Below are 22,310 nucleotides of genomic sequence, written 5' to 3' on the forward strand. Positions count from 1 at the left end.
CCACATTCCTGCGTAAAAGAAAAATGAAGCGAAATACCTTATCAAACCAGCTGAAAATACGCTCTCGTCGCGCTGCACGCCATTCTCCGCTTCGGAAACACGACACCGGCTGCGAAGAGAGAAAAGAGCCTCGGTGTCGTCCTCCGCTCTCTCTCTCTCTCTCTCTCTCTCTCTCTCTCTCTCTCTCTCTCTCTCTCTCTCTCTCTCTCTCGTAGCTCGTTTGCTGCTGCTGTCCGAGGTTCTCATTCCGTGACTTTATAGCTCGACGCTGCGCTGACTGGGGTGATGATTTCGATGCCTTCACTTTGTGTCACTAAAAAGAGATCTCGTTTCAACGATGAAAAATACGGTCATCGAGAAAAACGCTGCGCTCTACATTTCGGTGTCGCGCCGCTTTACCCTATCGAGAAAATATTATACACACATTGTACGCGAACTTTCGTTCCCGCAGAGCAGGAAATGATATTGTACGTTTTTCTCGATGCACACACGGCTGCGTTTCTCCATAGTGACGCGACAGCGCCGTAAGAGTCTAACAATGGGATGACCCTTTTTCCATGAGGCTGATGGAGCCTGTGTCTCTTCTGGCTTTTTAAAATAGAAAGTTGAGCGATAGCTGTTTTCGAAACTTTGTGACGTACGGCTGGAAATAAATGCAAAACAGCGACAGCGAGTATCGTTAGACTCGCTCGACAGCTAACGACGTCTTCCCTTTTCCTGGTTTCCGCGATTCCAGCCGCATCAGCCCTCCAGAAGAGCAGCCTTGCCATTAATCCCGAAAAAGAACATTAAGTTAACCTCGCCTTGATCGATCTCTCTCTCTCTCTCTCTCTCCTCTCGGATAGCAAAAATAGACGGCTCGTACCTGCCCTATACCAAATGCAAGTCACGAAGCTTTTCTCTCTCTTCTCCTACGGCTCCCTTCCTCTCTCTATCTCTCCATTCTTAGCCGCGAGCAGTGTGTTTTGCGGTGTGGTCCTCCTGCATACTGGTTCGCGCAATTAGAAACGAGTGTGCGATTTGAATTCGCCGCCGCAACGGCGATGTAATGAAATTTCAAACTCGAGAGCTTTTTCGCTACCGTTATACACGCGCGTTTATTAAATCGCTGTTCCGCGCAACGCAGGGAGAATATTAAAGGCCTCTCGCGCGTATTTTGAATTCTCCCGTAGTCGAATTCCTGGCTGCCGACGCTTAGCGCGCGATATTAAAAATTAAGCAAGCCGTGAATTTTTCCTTGTAAATTCTCGCAGCTGTATCATTATACGAGTGTGTGTAATGTACATTATACGAGGCGAAATTTGAAAGCGCGTGTGCGGTCGTGTGTAATTTTATTAAACTTGCATTGCTATATGCGTCATTCCGTTACACGCGCGGCAGCCGGCGCAAAAGAGAAGCTTTTGAAGTAAGGCGCGTGAATGGGTGCAGTGTGCATCGCGAGATCGTTAATGGACTGAGTAGCCGCTTATGTGCTCGCGGGGCGGTACATCAGATAATGCTACCGCGGGGAGCCGCGTATATCGAGTTAGCCGAGCTGCTTTTATCTGCCGATTATGATCGGTATAATAACGTCTTCTTCGACGCGCGCGCGAACCGGATGACACTGTCTAGGCGTATTATTGGTTTGCTTAGTTTTAGTAGCTCAATCCAATTACGCGCGCTCATTTATCTTGAGGTCAGAAGTTCAAAATCGCGACTATGCATTCAGAACGGATATTCGCGTTTTTCAACCGATCTAAACAAAAAAAAAAAGTGAAAATTCTCCGACAATCTCATCCTCACCGAGCTATTTCCATCTCCCATACGTATCCCAACTCGGTCGCACAGCTAAATACCGAAATAAAAGCCGGAATATCGCATCCCCGCAACGGAACAGCACCTCCGTTCGCGTGTTTAATGCGTTTCCGCGAGCCGACACCGAGCGCAACTATACATGTATACACTATACTTATACGATTCTCACACAGACGCGCAGGAGCTGTCGCCATCGTTAACCTGTCTCTCCCTCCTCTTTCCCTATACACACACACACACACACACACACACACATACACACTCTCGGCGGTTTACGTAGCGTGGAAAGAGCGAAGAATACGTGGGCGATCTCGCGCAAGGAGCGTGACGGGCATTTTCCTTCCCTCTTGCATAGGTACAGCTATATACGTGAGCTCTGGCTGTAACGTACACACACATAGAGAGAGGGAGAGACGAGGGCTTGACAAATGTATCGCGCTCGGGCTCGTTTTTTAACTCGCGAGCTGTTCTCTCTTTATTTCGCTCCGCTTCCTGGACTGGCCCGGCTAAGCGCGCCCGAATTGATGATGGAGCCCTTTTGGGTTTTGTCTTGGAGAAGAGGTTCTCTCTTTTTCTTCCTTTTCGAGCAAGCGAGCTTTTGTGAGAATGGTTTGTGCAAGTAGCAGAGAAAGAGCTCGACGCTTTTTTTTTCTTTTTTTCGTTGCTCTCCGCCCCGACCTTTGCTTTGCGCGCGAGAAAACGCTCTGCGATATGCTCGAACGAGTGCGCGGCTGCTTGTTTTATTATAAAATACGGATTACCCTCGAGTATTAACGTCTCGTAAATAATTCTGGAACAATTGCGAATTTTTCAATAATATCATCCGTTGGTAAAACCCTGACGCGATTTGTTTTCGCTACAAACCGAATATGAATCACGCGGCGGTGGTATTGTGTGCGCGGAAAACTGGAATAAAACGAGCGAGGCACACCGGTTTCGCGATAACTGCTACCGCGCGATAATTAATTATCGGGGAATGTTCGCCGTTAATATCGAGGGCGCACTTCTGTATTCCACGCTGCGCATATACGTATATCCTCATGCAAATATTGATTCGAGCTTTGACTCGAGCTGTAACCCAAGCCTTACAATGCGACATTTGTCCAAGGCGTCTTAGTCTCCTTTTGGCACGTTCGATGCGTATGGTTTCCCAAGTCGTCCGCAAACGCTCTCGCCACCATCGCAAATCTCCCTTTTACTTACGTAACGACGCGCGGCACATACCTTTGTCGCTCCTAATCTCGGTTATTCAATTTCGACGCTTCCGACTGTGCCAGTTGACTAATTTTAATTTCTCTTCTTTTTCTCTGTTGCAGGTGAGTTCGCTGCAGCTCCTCCAGGCAAAGTCCGGGCCGACGAACGAAAGGTTAAACAAACGTACGTCGTGTGTGTGTGTGTGTGTGTGTGTGTGTGTGTGTGTGTGTGTATGTGCACAAGATTAAAGCGCGCTCATCTCGAAGAGCGACTGGCGTCAAATAAACAACCCCATGCCGCGATAACGGATATCAAACGTGGCGAGCTCGAGGCAGAGAGACGACTTTCAGCGCTGAAAAAACACTCGTTTCCGAGAATCGGGCAGTAAACGCGCGTATCTCTGCAGCTTTCTCTGAAAACTACTAGTGGCCCCTTGTAAAGCTCGGAAAATCTTCGAATCAATCGGCCGAAAGCTCGCTCTAGGCTCCTGTAAAATTCATATCTCGGATTCTGCGATGTGCTCGCTATCACGAAATCCCTCCGCTGAAAATTTGAAACGCCGAAAAGGGGAGATAAGACACACGAGGCGGCATACCAACGCCGTGAGTCCTGCACTTTATACGCGTCTACCTGTGCTACCATATACCGCGCGACAATTCCCCTATCTTATCCGACCTCGTGTATACACACTAAAACACTCGGCTGCTCGCAGCCAACGGGGTATTTTCGGACGGCCGCTTCAGTTTCGCCTGCAGCCGCGTGTATTTATGGCTGCTCTCACGAAAGCGCAGCAGGCACACTTTTTAAGAGAGAGAGAGAGAGAGACGGTAATGGGTCGGCCGTCGCTCCCGTTCGCGGGTGAAGGTTGCAAGCTCGGGAGGCTTTAAGCGCGCGCGTGTGCATTCGGGAGCTTATAATGGCTCGCGTTATAAAAGCGAGAGTTTTCGTCTAGCATCGAGACTTGCGAAACAACGAGTCAGAGCTGTAGATAAGAGTGTGGATGATTTAAAGTTTCCCGGAGAGCGGGTAAATCACAGAGCCGAGTGATAATCAACGGATGAATCACGGGGGAGATCAACGTACGCACGCGCGCAAGCTCGCGCATCGATGACAGAAATAATGACGCGGAGCGAGACTCGAGCCTATTAATAGCCGGTGTCACCAAGCGCAGCAAGTTTCGCATACTGCAAGCTTCTGCTTGCTTACGGGCTGGTTTATCGTGTATCCTGTATAGCTAACCGTCTACAGGGCGTTCTCTTCTCGTTTGCTCACTTTAAATAGTCTCTCTTTTATTCGTCTTATCTCCGAGAGTTTCGCTCTCTCGGAATAGTAGCACAATGAAGATCACGAGCTTTTCTCGAGAAAAATTACGGCGCTCTTGGCTTATTCAGTTTACAGTCGCGCGCGCGCGCGAAAGAAGTTATGTCTCTCCGGCTGACTACTGGCGCGTTTTTTGCTAGCATTTTCGATTGCGATAGTAGCGAGCGATGTTTGTCGGGAGTAATTGGGTTAGCCGTTTGGTTTTGTTTCTCGCGAATCGAGAGAGAGAGAGAGAGAGAGAGAGAGAGAGAGGAGAGAGAGAGAGAGAGAGCTGTAATTGCGTTATATTTCCCCGGAACAGCGTTGATTCGCACTCGCTCGTACGTATACAAGAACTCCGCTTTTTGTTTGCGTCTCTTCTGAAGCTTTCAACGCTATCGCTGAAGCTTCACAACAAATTGAAGCGCTCTCGTCTATTCATCGCAAATTTTCACTCGATGACTGTATTCGCGTACAAAGTGAAAAATCTCGTTGCCGCGTATCCATTTATTACGATACACTTTTCGAGCTTGAAGCTCTTCACAGCCGAGATCCATTCTCTCGCAGTTCGTCTCTTCGTCGAGCTTTACTGCGAACCTGCCGAGCAATAACGCTCCGTTCGCGGAGACGCGGATTTATTAGTTATAAAGCGCGCTTTGAAATTCAGCCGAGCTGCGAATCAATACCGTTCTCGTTCGCAGTCGCGTAAATAATGGCTTCTTGCAATCCTGACTTCATCTCTCCGCTGTTGCGCAATGCAGGATTCAGTCAGCTAAACGTGAAGCTGTACACACTGATACTATACGGACAAATCCGGCCCACGCGCGCGCGAGAAAATTCCGCGCACTTAATTGCGAGCCCGAGTCTTAAACCAGCGAGAGATATCCGACAGGTTTTCCACGTGCGCCCACGTGACTCGACGCTCTTAACGACTACTTGTTCGCGAGGGACTGAAGTGCGACGCTATGGGGACGGGCTGCGGTTGTTATACCGTGCGAGATCTATTGTGTTGGTGAATTTTTTAGCGCGCGATCAATCCACTGCTAAAAAGCACTTATGGTTATATAGAAATAGACAGCTTATCTGTACGCCCGCGCGTTATCTTCGCTACGACAGATAGTATAATACATAGGTCCCTGTTTACGGCTCCCAATTCGATTGAGTCACTCGCGATTATTCAACTGCTATATCGCTGACCTCGTTATCGCAGAAATAATAATAGCAGAAGGTCGCGCGCGCGATTATTTTTCTACACGATGTACGCGACGGGGTGAATATGTCAATCAAATATATGACGAATGAAGCCGATTCGATTATATTCGAGTTATTTCCATTTTCGAGTACATTAAATCTCTGATCCAACTACACCTTGAGTTTTTAAATCTCGCGCGCACTTCGTCGCCACTTCGCTGCCTTTTAGCCACCCAACCAGCCAGTGATTTTCTTTGACGACGAAATCGCGCTAGTTTTCGTTTTTTCCTCGACGCTCTCTCTCTCTCTCTCTCTCTCTCTCTCTCTCTCTCTCTCTCTCTCTCTCTCTCTCTCTCTCTTACGCTACAGCTCTCAGCGTTTAATTACAGAGCCGAGAGAGGAGGCAGTGGCGCAAGCTCGAAGCTCGTCGGTGCTATTGTTCGAACTTGCGAAGAGGGGGGGGGGGGAAGAAACTTGCGAGAGAGAATCCCTTATATACCGGCTCTGTTTATACTTGGGTCACTGCACTTGTAGGGAATTTGTTCGCGTAGGATGAGAGAGAGAGAGGGAGAGGCAAGTTCCGTTCCTCGCACTTGGATGATTGTTTTAATGGATCGCGCGAAGTATGAATTGCTCGTTACCGGGATTCGCCGGAGATTTGCTCCGGGGGCTTCTCAGTTTCGAGAAGTTTTAACGCCCGTTTCGCTTTGTTGTACACAGAGCTGCGCGTGCGAACGACGCTCGGAAATATTAGTCTCGTCGGCTGAGTATAATCGCAAGTCCTCGATAAAATCGCGGATATAGGCTTGAAGCATCTTTCAAACGGGCCGAGGGACGCTGTCGCTCATTACCGAGAGGATTTATGGCTTTTGGCGCCTTTTTACGCCGGCGCGAGGAAATAAACGTTCGAACGAAGGATAAAAAGGGAGCACGAAGAATATGCAAAAAGCATCGGTAGAGCTCGCTCTACATTAAACGCCACTGCGGTCGCTTATTCAAATTCGCAGAACCAGTTTCCCCCCCCCCCCCCCCCCCGACGAGTTAGCTCGCTCTCTCGACTATTTATACAGAGCACAGCGCTTCGTTTCGATAACTCGCTGAAAAATTATATCCCTCCGCCTCGTTTTTGCCACCAAAGGCCCTCGTCAGTGAGAAAGAAAGACAGTATCAGCTGAGGAAAGTGGCTGCAGTCTATTGTTTTTCCTCTCTCTCTCGCAAAGCCAAGGGTAAAACGGATCTAGCCGTGAAATAGAAGACTTTCAGCGGGCGTGGAAGGATCCTCCTTAAAGATAACGCTCACAGCTCCCCCGACGACGCGCGCTTGATTCTTAAATAAAACGTCAGCTTTTCCCGCGCAGCTGCTAATGGAATTTCCAGGAGCTTTACTCCCGCGCTGGGAAGATCGAAATTTCGCGTGTCAAAGCGAGTCTCTCTCTCTCTCCATATAAAAGCGTATAACACGAGAAAGAATAATCAGCGAGTGTGGGTGGGTATGGGGGAAGGGTTGGGTATAATACAATAAAACAAGCGCGTGCCGAAACGCACTTGAAAATACAGTCTCGTACAATGGAACCCTTCATATTTTTTCTTTCGCTTTTTCACGTCTCGCGCGAGTTTCACTGTTTATAAACGATCTCCTCGGCTTCGCTTAACGGACGCTGTATACAACGAAGCCCGAGCGTCATTAACAATAGAACTTTTTTCCCGGGACTCGAGTACATGCAGCGCATTCCAGTTTTATTTTCATTCCAGCCGCGGCAGCGGCGGCATTCGATACGCCGGAATCCCAATGATCATAAGCGTCCGTGGTTATAAAATACGCGCGAGCGAGAGACTCGACTCGCTGCTTTATTACGCCCGGCGAGTGTAGTCTTGCCTCGTTAAAGTGCGAGCCTATTGGATGCTAATGCTTTTCCGCTAACTCTCTCTCTCTCTCTCTCTCTCTACTCTGCAGAAGCTGCAGCGGCGGCCGTCCTTTTTTGCGACGAAGAGAGTATAGCGTCGGGATTTATGAGTCGCTGCGCGCATGTGCAAAACGCTCGTTTTACCCTCTTGGCGTTCGCGGAAGCGCCGATAAAACTAATTGAAAATGCTTTATCGTTGGCGAAGCGAGAAGCGCTTTTTCCGCGTCTGCTGATGGACCTGCTTTTCTTAAGAGGTTCGAGGTTGTTGTAGAAATGAGGATTTTCAGCATAAGCTAGTGTAATGAATACACCCACACCGCATTATGAAAACTTGTCAATAGCGCCGCCGCCGCGCTTGTCAAAGTTATTCCGATTAAATCGCAACACTATAACATTGCGAGCAATTACTCCTCTCATGAGCTGTTCCAATAACCAACTACGCTGATTGTGTTTGTTAAACAACAGCCATTTCGCAATTATATGCTATTTCCCTTTGCAAAGTTGCGACATTCTCTCTGCTTTCCATTCGCATATCTGACGATATTCGACCTAATTCCACTGATAATTGCTCTCAGTGCAGTTTCGAAAAATCATAATTTCAATCACAATAACTCACTAGAGCCATCTCGCTCGCAAACTGAAAGAGCAAATCTCGTAACGATGATCTTCAAAAGTGGAAGAAGAACGGCAGTAGCGCGAAGAGTCGTATAACGTCGTTTTTAGCGCTCTTTAAAGCTATAACCCTGCCGCGCGAGACGTGTATATTGTATATATATATACACCTTCATCGAGGCAGCTCGCGCGACGCTTTACGGTTTGATGGGAAAATTTTACGCCCGACATAAGTGAAAGCTTATACATATAAACGTAGACGTATAGGACGAGAAAATGAAAGGCGGAGAGGATTATTTCCGGGAGATTTCGCGAAAATAATTCATGCGTGGCCGCGTTTATTACCGAATGGTCCGCCGGTTATATTGCGCTGCGCGAGCTTTCTATGAAATTTCTTCGAATGAGAGGCTGGATTGTGTGCTTTCCGTATTATACGATTATTTGCATTTATTCGCGGATGAAACGTATGTTATACATTCGACGAGACGAATCGATCGGCGGCATCCGGTCTCTATACAAATAAACGCTCGTCCATCAAACTCGGCTAAAAACAAAGTCTCATACACATCGCGGAGTCAAATCCCAGCTCTCCATCAAGCCGCACGCCGAAAGAAAATCCTCTCGAATATTAAAATCCCTCAGCAGCATCATTCGCAAAAGACACGCGGCGGCGAAAAAAGCTCTCGGCTCTCTCGCCAATAATTTTCCCGCTCGACTCGCCGTAAACATAAATTTCGCTCGCGGCACTGCAAAGATGGGCAATAAATAGGCGCTCCGTGTGCCGACGCCGCCGAGAGTATACAAGGTAGAGAGGAAGGAAAAAAATATCCAGTAGCTATACTGCTGCGCGCGATGATGCTGAGGGGGGGAGCGGCGGACGGAGTCGATAAACTTTTCTCGGGGCAACGCGCAGTCAAAAGACCGGACGACGACGACACGTGGGTTACAAAGGGGCAAGTGCGCGCGCGTTCGGTGCCCTCGAGGCGTTGGCCGGGCGCCGTGTGTATTGACTGATCTGCGCGCGCGCGCGCGCACATGTTTGCTCTCTCGGGGTATAGTCGATTTTGCTTGTATTTTCGCGATGTTGAACTTTTTCAACATTAACGTCATACTCGTGCTAGGAAATCTGTGTAAATACACTTTGCTCTCTTTTACCAGCCGCGCATATCCCTCAAACTTTCTTCTCCGGATAAATTCCCGGAACTTTTCTCGCGAATAAGGAGGTGAAATTCTTATTCGATAAATATTCGCGCAGCTGCCGGGAAAGGGAAAACTGCGCGCGGTATTATACACCCGATGATCGAACGCGATTAAGAAAGACGTCAGCCTCGAGCTATTGCTAATCAGTCAGAGACGCGGAGCTCGCTTCCTCCACGTGCGCTCGATTCGTGATTGACTGACGTTGATGGATTCGCGAGTACATCCTCTCTATCTCTGCTGAGAAAAAGAAGCTGCGAAACGAAGCCAATCGGATGTATTCCCTGCGGGCGAGTCGTCGGCAATTAAAATTAGTCGTATACCTCCGGCAAACACGAATAATCGGAAGGGTTCGCGACTCGCGTGTGCCTCGTACATAGGCATAGCTCGACGGCTGATCTCTACGCATCCGTGTGTGTAATCGAGCGTCCGGACGCCGGACATAGACTCGATTTCTCAATACGTACGTCGTAGCAAGAGGCTATACTCTCGTGAATAATTATCCGACGATTGTACAGCCGAAGAGATTAAAATTCCCGGGGTTTGGAGTTCAAGGCTGTATCAGTCAACACACATTCTACATGTGGAGCGAGGAGAGACGAATTAGCGCGTGCTTGCGATTTCGCGCGAGGAAAAAGGCCATCTCTGTTGTACACAATATATCGAACAGTGAGCCAATTCATCATCGAAGTCGCTCGAAATATCAATCGAACATACGAACAGCACAAAGAAAATATTCAGTTCGCGCGAACGTATTCATAATCCCGACGCGCATAAATCGGCGTCAGCTGAAATCCTTATCAATAGAAACGGTGGAGCTCGTTACATCGGAGTATAACAAGCGCGAACCGGCTTTCGACGTTTTTAAGAGCCGCTCGCGTTGCGCTAATTGAAAGTTTGCTCCCAAGCGCGGCGCGAGCTTTTTATTCTCTCTTGTTGCAGCGCTAAAAACGACTTGCTATGCATTATATATATATACGTTTCACAGCTTTGGCCGTGATGTGTTTTTCATGCTTTGGAGTATTATACACATATAGAAGGGAGAAGAGTAACACTCTGAATATACGCGCTTAATTTTAGCTCGATTTTAAGCTCCGGATATCGGAGCAACGTCCATGCATCAAATAACGGTTTTTTGTTAAACGTCCCGGTCTACACGTCTATCTTTATCAAGTATTATGTATTTTTACACACGTATGCGATATGCATCTTGTTCGCAGCAGCAGCAGTGCATCGCGTCGGGTAATTAGCGGCGCTTTTTGTCGCACATCCGTCAATGCACACATGAGGCGCACGTGCGCGCGGACGACGAATTCAGATTTCTCGATAAGACGAATAGCCGGGCGTTTCTTTGTCGTCGTCGTCGTCGTCGTCGTCGGTTATGTGCCTCCTCTCTCGTTTGTACTTTTTGCTGCCGCCGCCGTCGCCGCCGCCGCGTCGAGTTAAAGAGGGGAATCGAGATGATTAATGCCCCTCGCGCGCCCAGCGAGCTGCGAGCGAACGATGAAAAAGTGTGCTCTCGTTGCAATAACGAGAAAGTTCATATATACACACAAAGCGCTGTTATTAAGTGAGCGGATATGTAATAATGTGTGTTGAAGAGAGTTTCGCCTTTGCGAGAGAGATATATTGTAAATCGATTGTGAACTTTCGGTGCACTTTCGCGAGAGTCTATAATGTGTTTCTTCCGAAATACACTTCGTCGATCGAGCTGAGATGGAAATTGCGCCTGCGTCGTAATATGTGCACTATTTACACGAATGGAATATTTATTCCCCCGGCGACAGCAACTCGGGCTTCGCTATTTGAATATTTCAATACTCCGAAGTGGCGGTCCTCAAAATTCACTCGAGGAAATTCGAGAAAATTCTCAAAACAGAGAGCCGGCCTTAAATAACGAGCCTCGAGTCGTTAACATAAAAATGGAGAGCGTGTATAGCTCTCGCGAGAAATTAGCATAGCGCAGCCTCTCGTCCTACTTGCGCTGCAGGCCTCCTTAGCTGCGAGAGGGAGAAGAGACTCGGAGAAAAAGAGAGCTCTCGCTTTTCGTTTGAAAGGCGCATTAATGCACAACGGCACACGTGCTTTCCTAGTCTTAACATACTCCCCGGCTATTATTCCGAATGAATCATTTAAGCGCGAACTCTTCGGACGTCGACAAATAGCTGGCGGTTCGACCTTCTGCAGAAACGCTAACATTTCGCGGTTGTACTCTCTCGAGAGCCAATATCTGCCGGGGCGCTCTGAATACACGACTCCGTGCAAAAAAGGGACCTCCATCGGCCGGACGAGGAGTTAACTCGGAGCTAACAATCCGGCGCGCAGGCGAGCGCTGAATTTCCAAGCTTTTTCCTCCGTATCGCGTCGTTATCGGCTACACCTCGTTTTTTTTTTTATTCGATTTCTCGAGCTGATCAACGGCTCCTATATTCGCCGCGCGTACCGTTGGCGGCGAGTTCGCGAAGAAAGTTCGCGGTTCGCGAATAGTCGCGTCAGGAGTCAGAGATGGCTTTGCAGCCGATAAGTCGAGTTCGAGGGATGCGGACAGGTGCGTGTATCGATATAAATATAAAAGTAAAACAAAGCACATCTCCCACGCGGATTTTAAATTCTATACTTAGGTCAAGAGGCAGCTTACACACAGAGGCAATCATTGCCAGCTCATTTGTTCGCGGCTGCGGCAGCTGCCGGCTGTAATACACTACCCGAATCGACACACAGGCCGCTAACCCGGCCGCTCGATTCTTGACCTCGGCCATTATATTCGCGATCGATTCCGCGCCGGAGCGGAATAAATTGCCTCCCCCGGCCGGCTCCCGAAGCAGAGAGCGAAAGAGCGAGATATATATGTATAAATCTACATCCGAGCGAACACAGACGCTTATCGCGCCTAGCCATGCGTCGTATAGAGCGTTATTCATCACTGATGGGAGAGAGAGCTACCTGGGGCCAAACTCACACATAGCCCGGCTTATTACCATGCGTCTCGCTATGCATTCACCTCTTCCGCCGCTACTTTTTCTTCTTCTTCGGAGTTCGAAACTCTTCGGGGGAAAGGACTTTTCTCTCTCTACCGCCGCTCGTTTTTCTTTCCTATGCCAACGCCACACCGCAGAGTCTAGACGCGCTCGCGAGAAATCGATTTTTATGCGCGCCAGATAAGGCGGGAAAATAAACGCGCGCGACACTTCGGTCTTGACTCACTTAGCGAGGCGATTATATCGAACGCGTCGCTTCGTTATCTCTCGGCGCGGCTCTAATTTATGAAAACCACCCGACTCGCGGAAGAGAAAAAAAAACGTCGACTCGCTCTGGAATAAAAGAAACAAAGGACGATCGAGCGCGCGCGGCGATCAACTCGTCAAACATCAAAGGAAAGTCAGAGGCAGTGTATCGGCGTAATGCGCGACGTCTCGCGTTACACCCGAGGAACAAAGCGGCGTCGCATTACCGAAGGCAAATGAATATTGACCTGTGCCTTTTTCTCTCTCTCTCTCTCTCTCTCTCTCTCTCTCTCTCTCTCTCTCTCTCTCTCTCCCCGGTATTAACGAGCACGGACGGAGTTTCTGCCGATATCAACGCGGCTACTTCAGCCCGCAGGCGTCGTTCCAGAAATTCGAAACTATACCCTCTCTCCGCGGAATGTAAATGCCCCCTCGATATATAATTCGCCTTCCGCGCGGAGAGATCCATTTTCCATTCCAGTCTCCGTTAATTGAGCGTTATTACATTTGCGACGCTCCGAAATTACCTCTCGCGCGCCCTCTCCACCTTATACTGTATACATATATACTCGGCACTCGAGGCTCAGAGGCGAGGAACCGCCGCCGACGCCTCTGAGTTAGGCACTGCCTGAAGCGCGCGAGAAGAGGAGGAACGTTTAATTTCATTGCGGCGAGACGCGCCGCTCCGACGAGCTTATGTATTCTGATTTTGGCAAAACCGGCGGCGCTTTTCTTCTACAGCTCGCAGCATTGTTTGCCAAGTAAACGCTCGCTCTCTGCGAGAAGTAGTCGGAATTGTTTAGGAGTGTAAAAAGGCTGTGTATACTTTAAACGCCACAGCCGCGGCGGAAAACGACGTGAAACAAGCGTAACGAGTTCGACGTGTAATAGCTAGACCCTCGCGCCGTTATTACGGCTCGGAGCTAGTGCATGTACTCGGGGGTTAAGGCGTGTGTTTCAAAGCAGCTATAGCGTATAATGCTGCTCTTGCGCCGCGAGCGATGTGATCTACTTACGACTAATGCCGCACGACGCCGTTGGCTCTTGAGAAGGAGCGTTAAGATTTTACGCGGCGTTATTATACGCGTATTGTTGTTCCAAGCCGTATACCCTTTAACTTATATCGATTCGAAGATCACATCTCATTAACGCGCGGAGTCAAAGGCAGACAGCTCGTCGACTCAATTACACTTCCGTAGAATCCGCGCGTTTGCAAGCTCCTCAAAGCTCGATGGCGTGTAATCAGGTATAGAAGACGTATCAGAGCCGCTGACTCTCTGCGGAGTAGCTTTCCCCCCCCCCCGGATAAAACGTGTTTTATACGCGTACGCGCAGAGTCGATGACCCTAGAGATGCGACGAGAATTTACACATGGCCGAATATCGAGCTGTTATATATCCTTCGAAACGCGAATATTACGTATCTCGACAGCTGTTCGTTAAAAATGAAAAAAGCCCACACTGGAATTTCAAATCCCAAAGCTTGCAGGCACGACGCTGACGGCGGTCCAAAAAAAGCGCACTTTAGCCGCTATCCGCCGGCAGCGGATTTAAAGAGATATTACGGAAGCTCGCACGTATTCTTCCGTATAAAGATCCGCCCCGGCTATGTAGACGCACACACACACACACACACACACGAACGTGCGGGTGAATCGGTTTCAGCTAAATCTCGAAGAATTTTCCGTATTATGCGCCGTATTTGCTCGTCTCATTGAAGGGAGCGAACGTCTGTTTATCCTCTGCGGTCTGCGTGTGTGAATGCAGGCAGCGCTGCTGCAGGGACCATATGTATGCACTCCTGTGTGATCGAGGGGGCGCGGTTGCGGCACACAATTGACCGGCTGCTGCGTATATATATTATGCTACATGTACAGAATAGTCGGATGCAAAGGATCTTGAGAGGCTTTCTTCGAGTTATTACGTAGCTCTGGCGCAGCTGCTTAATTTTCTTGCCAAGGGATAGGAAGCGCTTTTTTATTCTATGGACCTAAGGAGAGCCTCGAGGTGTGGTTCTTATGAATAGATGACAATTTATTCGGGAAACCAGTAATGTCGAACATCGCTCCGAATTCAAAAGCGGAAAATATAGTCCAGCCCTCGTTAAAGTCGCGTCGATTTCCGCCGGAATGAGCGAGAGAAAGAAAAAAGCTTACTCCTATACCCTTAATGTTGCAGGTATCACAAAGCATGGTATGATAAGTCGCAGTCGGTACAGCCGCCGTAGTCGCCGTTCCCGCCACGATGAAGAAGTTGAGAGTCGCAGCACTGCTGCTACTGCTACTGCCGCTGAGCTTGAGCTTGAGCCAGCAAGAGGATGACCTCGTGTTCGACGACGTCGGCGACGAGGCCTCGACCCTCGAGCCCGAGCGTAGTAAGGAGCAACAACAACAACACACCCCCGCCAACGCCAAGCCCAAAAAGTCCCAACGAGTCGAGAAGCTTCTGGGCATGCCCGACGCTATAGCCAACGTCGGCCACGTATTCAAGCTGCATGTGCCCAAGCAGGCGTTCGCCGGTAACATCGATTACTACGAGGTGAGATTTTTCTATTTTTTTTTCTCTCGCGATGCCAAAGAGCACTTACAATCGTTAAGAAGGCAGGCAAGCGGCTCTGGACTGATGCCAGATAGTCATTGTCGGCCAGGCACGCGACACGAGGCTCGCGGTGCTCTTGTTTTCTCGTAGTCGATGCACTCGCTCGATCGATTTGCACAAGTTATTTGTACACGCGAATGCTGTGCACACAGTCGTCGCTACCGCTAAACGAGAAAATACACGGGCTCGCGAGATTTTTTTAAGATATACCATCAGTTGTGGAATCCTTGCAAAGGCAGTTCGATCGATGATCAAAGCCCGCATGTCATCCGTATAAATAGAAACCAACGCAAAACGTTCACACACAGGCTCGAGGCAGCAACGGCAAGGGTCTGCCTCACTGGCTGCGCTGGGACGAGCCAGCCTCGGCCCTCTACGGCGTTCCAGCGCGCAAAGACGTGGGCCGGCATCGCGTGAGCGTCAAGGCCTTCGGCAAACACGGCGACGTCGCCCAGGACTGGTTCATCATTCACGTCGTCCCGGAAAAGCGCGAGCACTACAGTCACAAGGATGGAAAGGTATATTTGTTGAAAATAAAATCAAGCAGGGTATAGCTTCTCACGGTGAATATATTTATTAATACAAAAAAAAAAAAAGGAACAAGAAATTAATACAAGTATCACAGCGTAGTCAGATATCAGTGAAGCGTTCGACTGGACAACTGCTCGCTTGCTCGATTCGGTTAGAACTAACTGCTATCCTCCGCTGAGGGTATTACAATACCTCGGTGACGCGGTCCTACGGCTGATCGCAGGAGGGACGCTGCCGATATCCAGGTACGCGACGACGCGGTCGAAGCGTGAGCGGCCAACCTGGGTATCATAAAAAGGGCGCACTCAGCGAAGTGCGCGCTCCTTCTTAATCCCTAATTGCCGTGTTTGTCGCACGTATTTTTCGTAGGCAACAAACAAACCGCGTCTTCGAGAAGCTTATAATTATAAAACGAGCAGATGCGCTGCCGAGTTCGGCGACGGACTCGGCACGGCATCTGTTCTTGAGTTTTCCCAGCTACAATAAAACAAGAACTGAATAATATTTCAAAATACTAAATCTAAGTTTTAACAAAAACGCCAACAATATTTATGCAATTTGCCATACATCGATGTACGAGCCAGAAAGTGGTGTATTGATCCATATATTCTCCTCAGAAACGCTGCACCGAGGACCAGGACCGCACGATGCTGACCATCTTGATCGACGCAAGGTACGAGAACCTTAAGCCCAGCGCTAAGGTCAGAGCCCTCGAGAACCTCGCCGGATTCTTCGGACTGCACCCGGTACGTTATATATTGTGTGTACGTGAGATTCCCGCTTTCCTTTGTTCTCTTCCTTTCTCTCTATTCCCGCAGCCCGCTGTTTTTATTGATCCGCGCGACCCATTCCTCGCGCCTCCGGTTAATTAAGACTTTGAGACTCGCTCTATATAAACTACAACGCACATCGGCTCAACTAGCGCGAATTGCGAGTTTTGCTCGCCTTCCATCCTTCATTTGTTTGACTTTAATTGGCCCGAACGACGCAGTGTTCTCGGAAGACGCAAGTGCCGTTAAAACTCTTTAGAAAATTCGCGACAGAAAATATAAACTTATTAGATTTCATCGGTATTAGCAGGCGCGCTTTCATATCGCGCGAGATTTATCTGTCTAGACGGCCTGTGCGCGGCTGGCCCAATTACGGCCTCTTAATGCAGCGATCCTGTTCCGAGCGTCCTCCATATCCTGAATACAGTGGGAGAGAGAGAGAGAGAGAGAGAGAGAGAGAGAGAGAGAGAGAGAGAGAGAGAGAGAGAGAGAGAGAGAGAGAGAGAGAGAGAGAGAGAGAGACGAGATCGATATCGGAAGCGGTTCTTGCTTCGCGGAAAAAAGAACAGACGCACATAGTCCCGTCGATCCTAAACTTCCAACGACGATAATCACGTCAATTTCCAATCCACTCGATTTCCGGATGTCTCAATAAAACGAGAGAAAGCCCGCTGATGCAGTGCGTTTGTTGTTTCAGAGCTCCATCTCGATCCAGCCAGAAGTCAAGGAAAGCTCGTCTTCGGCTTCGTCGGTGCTCTCGGGACCGGGGAATGTCGGTCGCCGCCGAGAAAAACACTCGACGCTCGTGCAGTGGCAGGTGAGTCGGTACAGTCGAGGAAGAGAAACGGGAGAGAGCCTCTCTCTCTTGTGGGTGGGCAAAAGTGGCTCGAATAAATTTCACGGATTCCCAGCGCGAAGGAATGAGCCCTCGTTAATCGCGCTCGAGAAGCGCGTATATTATGCTGACTCGACGACGGACGCGCTTCTTTCCGGAATGGCCCGGGAAAAGTGGGTTACTTTTTCTCGGGCGTTATTTGCTTGTGTATCCTAGCGGTATCTTATTCGCCCTCTAACGTTACGAGCTGTTTGCGAGAAAAAGGGCGTTGGGAATATTTTGAAAATACGCTGGCTCATCGGATAAAACGGAGTTCTTATCCTCGTTCGAGAGCAGCGTTTTTTTTCGCATTCGAAGCAGTTTGAAAATTTCTGCCTCTGATTCAGGTCGGCTGCGACGGACACTTCTGGCCGCACCAGATCGACACGATCAAGCAGATACCGGAGCAGGCGCGCGACGGTACCCTGTCCGAGGTGATGGAGCTGCCGGTCTACCAGTGGCGAGTGAGAGCCGACTCGACGGACTTTGCGCGGAACAGACGCGACGCCGCGGCCGGTTCCGGAGACGGTCTGCTGCCCGACGAGGAGGACGACGACGAGGAGGATGATGACCAATACGACGACTACGAGGACGAGTACGACAGTAACAGCGAGGGCATCACCGAGACGCCACAGGAGCCCAAGCAGAAGCCCGTCTTTATCCCCAGCGGAACCGGCGATAACGATGGACATCCGCACAGGCATCGTCATGGCTACGGCAGCGTTGCAAACATCGGTCCCAGTATTAACGTGAGTTGCTTTGCTCGATCGATTCTTTTGCGCATCCTCGTTCTTGTTGTGAAACGTTGCGTTGCATTTCGCAGACCGAGGATGAAGAAGATTACATCTGGAGGAATTCCGACGTCAACAACTCCATCTTCAACGCGACGCCGTCGACGACCAGCACGACAACGACGACCACTCCATCCGTAAGTCTTGCAAGCTTTCGCGGGATCCTTCTTGGCTTTGTCACAGTCTTATTACAAATAGATGGCTTACGCTCGGCATTGCTCGGCAGTCTTAACGAGCAACGCCGTTATCTTTGTATGTATAATATTCGCTGCCTATAGAATGCTCTGAGCAGATATACTTTTCTAATTGCTTTTGGAATTAGTTCATAAGTGCTTCTCCCCAGTCTCTCGTCCAATATAAGCTTCACGAAATTATGCCATTGCTATACTATACGCCACGTGGGTGGGGCGGATTGAGTTATATGTCAATTCATGTTTACCGCATTCGAATAGTGATCTCAGGTTCGAGGTTACATCGAGAAAAATAGTTTACATGTGAAAATTGTCGACGTTTCGTGTGTAAACGTTAATACTTCGATTGGATTCGTTAACTTGTGTAAATACCAAAATTTCAGTCTTTTTGTAAATTACGATTTTTTCTCGGTGTTCCAATACAAATTATCGACCAATATTCCTGAAATTGTAACTAACAATAATTTCTGCCACACACCGCATCTACTAACCATTTCGCAGACAACAACCGAAACAGAACCTCCGCCTACCACGCCAACAACCACATCAACAACGAGCACCACCGAAGCTCCAACAACGCCAACCTCAACAACAACAACGGAGTCAACGACAACTTCTACTACTACCTCCACGACGACAGAACATGTGCCAGAACCGTCGAGCTCCACAACCGAGAGCACGACGACAACGTCCACAACGACAACACAAGCAACTCCTAGCACTGCCGACATCCTGACTAACGAAACTACAAGAACGACCACCTCCCCTTACACGAACTTGACGCAAGTCGCGACCGGTAGTTCGAATACTCAAACTAATGTAACGACGGACTCACTGACAGTTGACAACGAAGATCCACTGGTGACCGAACGAGACATCGACAACGAGACTGAGACCGACGAGATGACGACCTTGCAGCCAATTTTGTTCAACGGCTCGGAATCGACAATGGCCGGCAGCTCTGGAGCCCCGGCATCCAACACAAGCGTCGTGGAAGTGTCAGTAACGACGTCGGAGCCCAACGCTACGTCGATATTTACTGTAAATGCCACTACCGAGGAGGTAATGCTTATTCGCAAGCTATCTGCTTAACGCGCGCTCGCCGCTAAATTTTACAGCGAGTTCGCTTTACTCTTATGTACAGTCTGATCGGCTTTTCTATATTATAGCTTCTTTATGTTTTTATACACATACACACACGTTCCTCGCTGAACTCAGCACCCGCGCCAGCACAGTCTCGTACGTTTATACCGTGACCGCATTTTCAATGCTTAATGAACAAGTGCGAAATCTCGTAGATAAAAGCACTAATTCATCTGAAAAATGAAACGCGCTACTCTTATGTGGCATTGAAGTAAGGCCACGGTATGCTAATTGCTTTTTATAGTCACGCGAATGAAAACCGTTGCACACTGCGTCTACACTATCCGCACTCTCACGCCTCACGTGCACACGTCACTTTTTTGTATGATATCCGTTTTTCACTGTACAGTCTCTATTATATCTCACAAAGTTTTATGTTTCTACAGGTACATTTTTACAAGATTTAAGTTAAACTTATTTATTGTTTTGATTATATACACGTATGATGATCTAAATGTAGAATATTTGAAAAATGAAAAAGAGCTGCAAGATCTTCCAGACTAATACTTTATTTTTTCGATCAGTATCCGGAAGCATCTGTTCCTGTAAAAGAAAGTTCAAGCCCATCCTCGACAACGAGCTTCCCTACAAATTCGTGGAACGATACCGATACGGATAAGATATTTGAAGAATCAGATCCTTACGATACTATGCACGTGCCTGTGTACAGTTCAACGCCCAGCACAACAACAAGGTACGTTTAAAAATCATTTTACTGCGATTTTTCTTCTTTTTCACGTAATAGATTTAGGAAATAAATCGTGTAACACAAATGCATTATTTATAGTACGACCACCGAGGAGCCAACGGCGACAACTCCAGAGCCGTCATCGACAACCACCATAACCACAACCACGACGACGGAAGCCCCGACCACGCCATCGACTACCACTTCCACCACTACCACCACAACGACACCGGCACCGACTACGTCGACCACGCAATCGACTACGACGACGAGCACGACTACTGAGAGGATTGAGTACGGCATGCGCAACAACCCACCCCGAGTACAGAGAAGATTGAAGAAGATCCCGATAACTCAGGGCAAGCCGCTTAGCTACATGATACCTGAAGAAACGTTCAGAGATGACGAGGACGGCAACACAAGGCAGCTTCGACTCAGGATCTACGAGAAGGACGCACCACTTAAATCTAGTTACTGGTTGCAGTTCAACGAGGAGACGCAAGAAATTTATGGCTTGTGAGTAACTTTGACTGCTTTTCTTATAAATAGAAAATTTCATGTAACAACAGGTAACGTAAATAAATGTATGCTGCAGACCTCTTGAAGATCAGTACGGAACGTATCCATTCGAAGTGGTCGCTATGGACAGCCAAGGATTGACGACGAGTGCTACGCTTGATATTTCCGTGCAGCAACACAAGCAGATCCGAGCGGTTAACCACGAGTTCCACGTTTATCTGAAAATCGAAAAAAGAAGCGAGTTCCCGACGAACGTTGATTGGGAGCTCAAGGTCATGCGAAGTTTGGCTGAACTCTACGGGGATGAAGATCTTAGCTACATCACAGTCAGATCCATCGACATTGATGGTGACCAGGCCATTTACACTTGGACGAATGACAGTCTAGCAAGGTCGAATATTTGCCCTCAGGATGAAATCAACAGGCTGTATAGCGTAAGTTAAATTTTTAAATAGAACGATCACGTTTCCAGGGAAACAGATGAGAGAATGTAGTGATGAATATTTAAAATTTTTTTCGTAGATTCTTGTAGCAGATGATAAGACTGAAGAGCCGAGCGAAGGCTTGATGCATGTCTTGGGTCCCGAAATAAGACCCAAACGAGTTGTGTATCAAGGCTTGCAACAGTGTCAGCAAATCAAGGAAACCCAAGTTAACAAATACCCTGTGCCCAGAAACCAAATTGATCAATTGAATGCGACTGTGGGTCAATTGTTTGTATATAAAGTGCCAAAGGTAAATTAATACCTATTATTGTATGGTACTATTGGATAAAAAATACACGTTAATTCATCTCTTACCCTACACCATTATTTGAATTTTAGGATACTTTCTTCGATGAGGAGGATGGCGATACTGGAAGCATGAAAGCGACTTTGTTGACTGCGAACAGATCAGAAATTCCAGCATCGGATTGGCTACAGTTCGACAGCAGTAATCAAGAATTTTACGGCGTGCCTTTGCAGCAAGATATCGGTCGCAAGACATATCAACTAGTCGTTAAAGATAGAGAAGGTATGTTGATTTATTTATTTTTATCGCGAATCTCATTATCGTTATCAAATTCTAAATATGCAAATCCGTCTTTTTCAGGCCTGGAAGCAACTGACAGTCTAGTCGCGGAGGTGCACCCGTCACCAAACATGCGCCACGTCGTCGAAATTTCGATGATACTCAATATGGGCTACGACACGTTCGGTAAGTCGGCGCAAAAGAAGCGCGAGTTCATTCAAAAACTTCAGAGGCTCTATGGCGATAAGAATACGAGCGCCATATCCCTTCTTCATATCAATGGCAATCGCGACACTACTACCGTCACGTGGAGTAACCTCACTCTGCCGACTAACGAGTGTCCAAGTCAAGAGATCGATCAATTGCGTGGCGTCCTTGGAAAGGATAACAATCTCTCCGAAGAGTTGATCAGAGAGTTTAACAGTGAAAATCAGCCAGAATTTGCAGTTATACAGTTAACCGTGAAATCGACGGGTGCATGCAGAGAAGCTGGAATGATTCCACCAGACCAGCCACCAGTAGACGACTCCACGTCAGTCGGTGCAAGTCACGATGATCATTTCTTCACAATCATACTGCCTACCATCATTATTGCCGCCTTGATATTACTCGCGGCGATAATCGCTTGCATACTGTACAAACGAAAAAGGAGCGGCAAGATGAGCGTAAGTGAGAAAGATGATGAAAGACAGAGCTTCCGCAGCAAAGGCATCCCGGTGATATTCCAAGATGAGCTTGACGAAAAACCAGATCCAGGTATGACGATGCTTCGTGTTGGAT

At 48.3% G+C, this 22,310-nt stretch overlaps 1 protein-coding gene across 8 annotated transcripts in view; it reads left to right on the forward strand.

Moving 5' to 3' along the window:
- The window catches only part of LOC100116437 (dystroglycan), a 66,563-nt gene that overhangs the window by 39,734 nt on the left and 4,519 nt on the right, over positions 1-22,310 (forward strand). For 3 of the 8 annotated variants that reach the window (XM_032599663.1, XM_032599662.1, XM_031929777.2), the window contains 14 exons: positions 3,111-3,171; positions 14,593-14,952; positions 15,321-15,530; positions 16,161-16,289; positions 17,011-17,130; positions 17,535-17,936; positions 18,011-18,115; positions 18,671-19,231; positions 19,837-20,006; positions 20,100-20,516; positions 20,596-20,953; positions 21,042-21,254; positions 21,344-21,533; positions 21,612-22,286. In XM_032599663.1, the coding sequence (XP_032455554.1) occupies positions 14,659-14,952; positions 15,321-15,530; positions 16,161-16,289; positions 17,011-17,130; positions 17,535-17,936; positions 18,011-18,115; positions 18,671-19,231; positions 19,837-20,006; positions 20,100-20,516; positions 20,596-20,953; positions 21,042-21,254; positions 21,344-21,533; positions 21,612-22,286 (3,844 nt within the window). In that variant the 5' untranslated portion in view covers positions 3,111-3,171; positions 14,593-14,658. The remainder of the gene's footprint in view (positions 1-3,110; positions 3,172-14,592; positions 14,953-15,320; positions 15,531-16,160; positions 16,290-17,010; positions 17,131-17,534; positions 17,937-18,010; positions 18,116-18,670; positions 19,232-19,836; positions 20,007-20,099; positions 20,517-20,595; positions 20,954-21,041; positions 21,255-21,343; positions 21,534-21,611; positions 22,287-22,310) is intronic. The other 5 variants (XM_008213027.4, XM_008213026.4, XM_032599664.1 and 2 more) reach the window with 3 other exon arrangements.

The sequence above is a fragment of the Nasonia vitripennis genome, chromosome 4, assembly GCF_009193385.2.
Source record: "Nasonia vitripennis strain AsymCx chromosome 4, Nvit_psr_1.1, whole genome shotgun sequence".
NCBI classification, from domain to species: domain Eukaryota; kingdom Metazoa; phylum Arthropoda; class Insecta; order Hymenoptera; family Pteromalidae; genus Nasonia; species Nasonia vitripennis.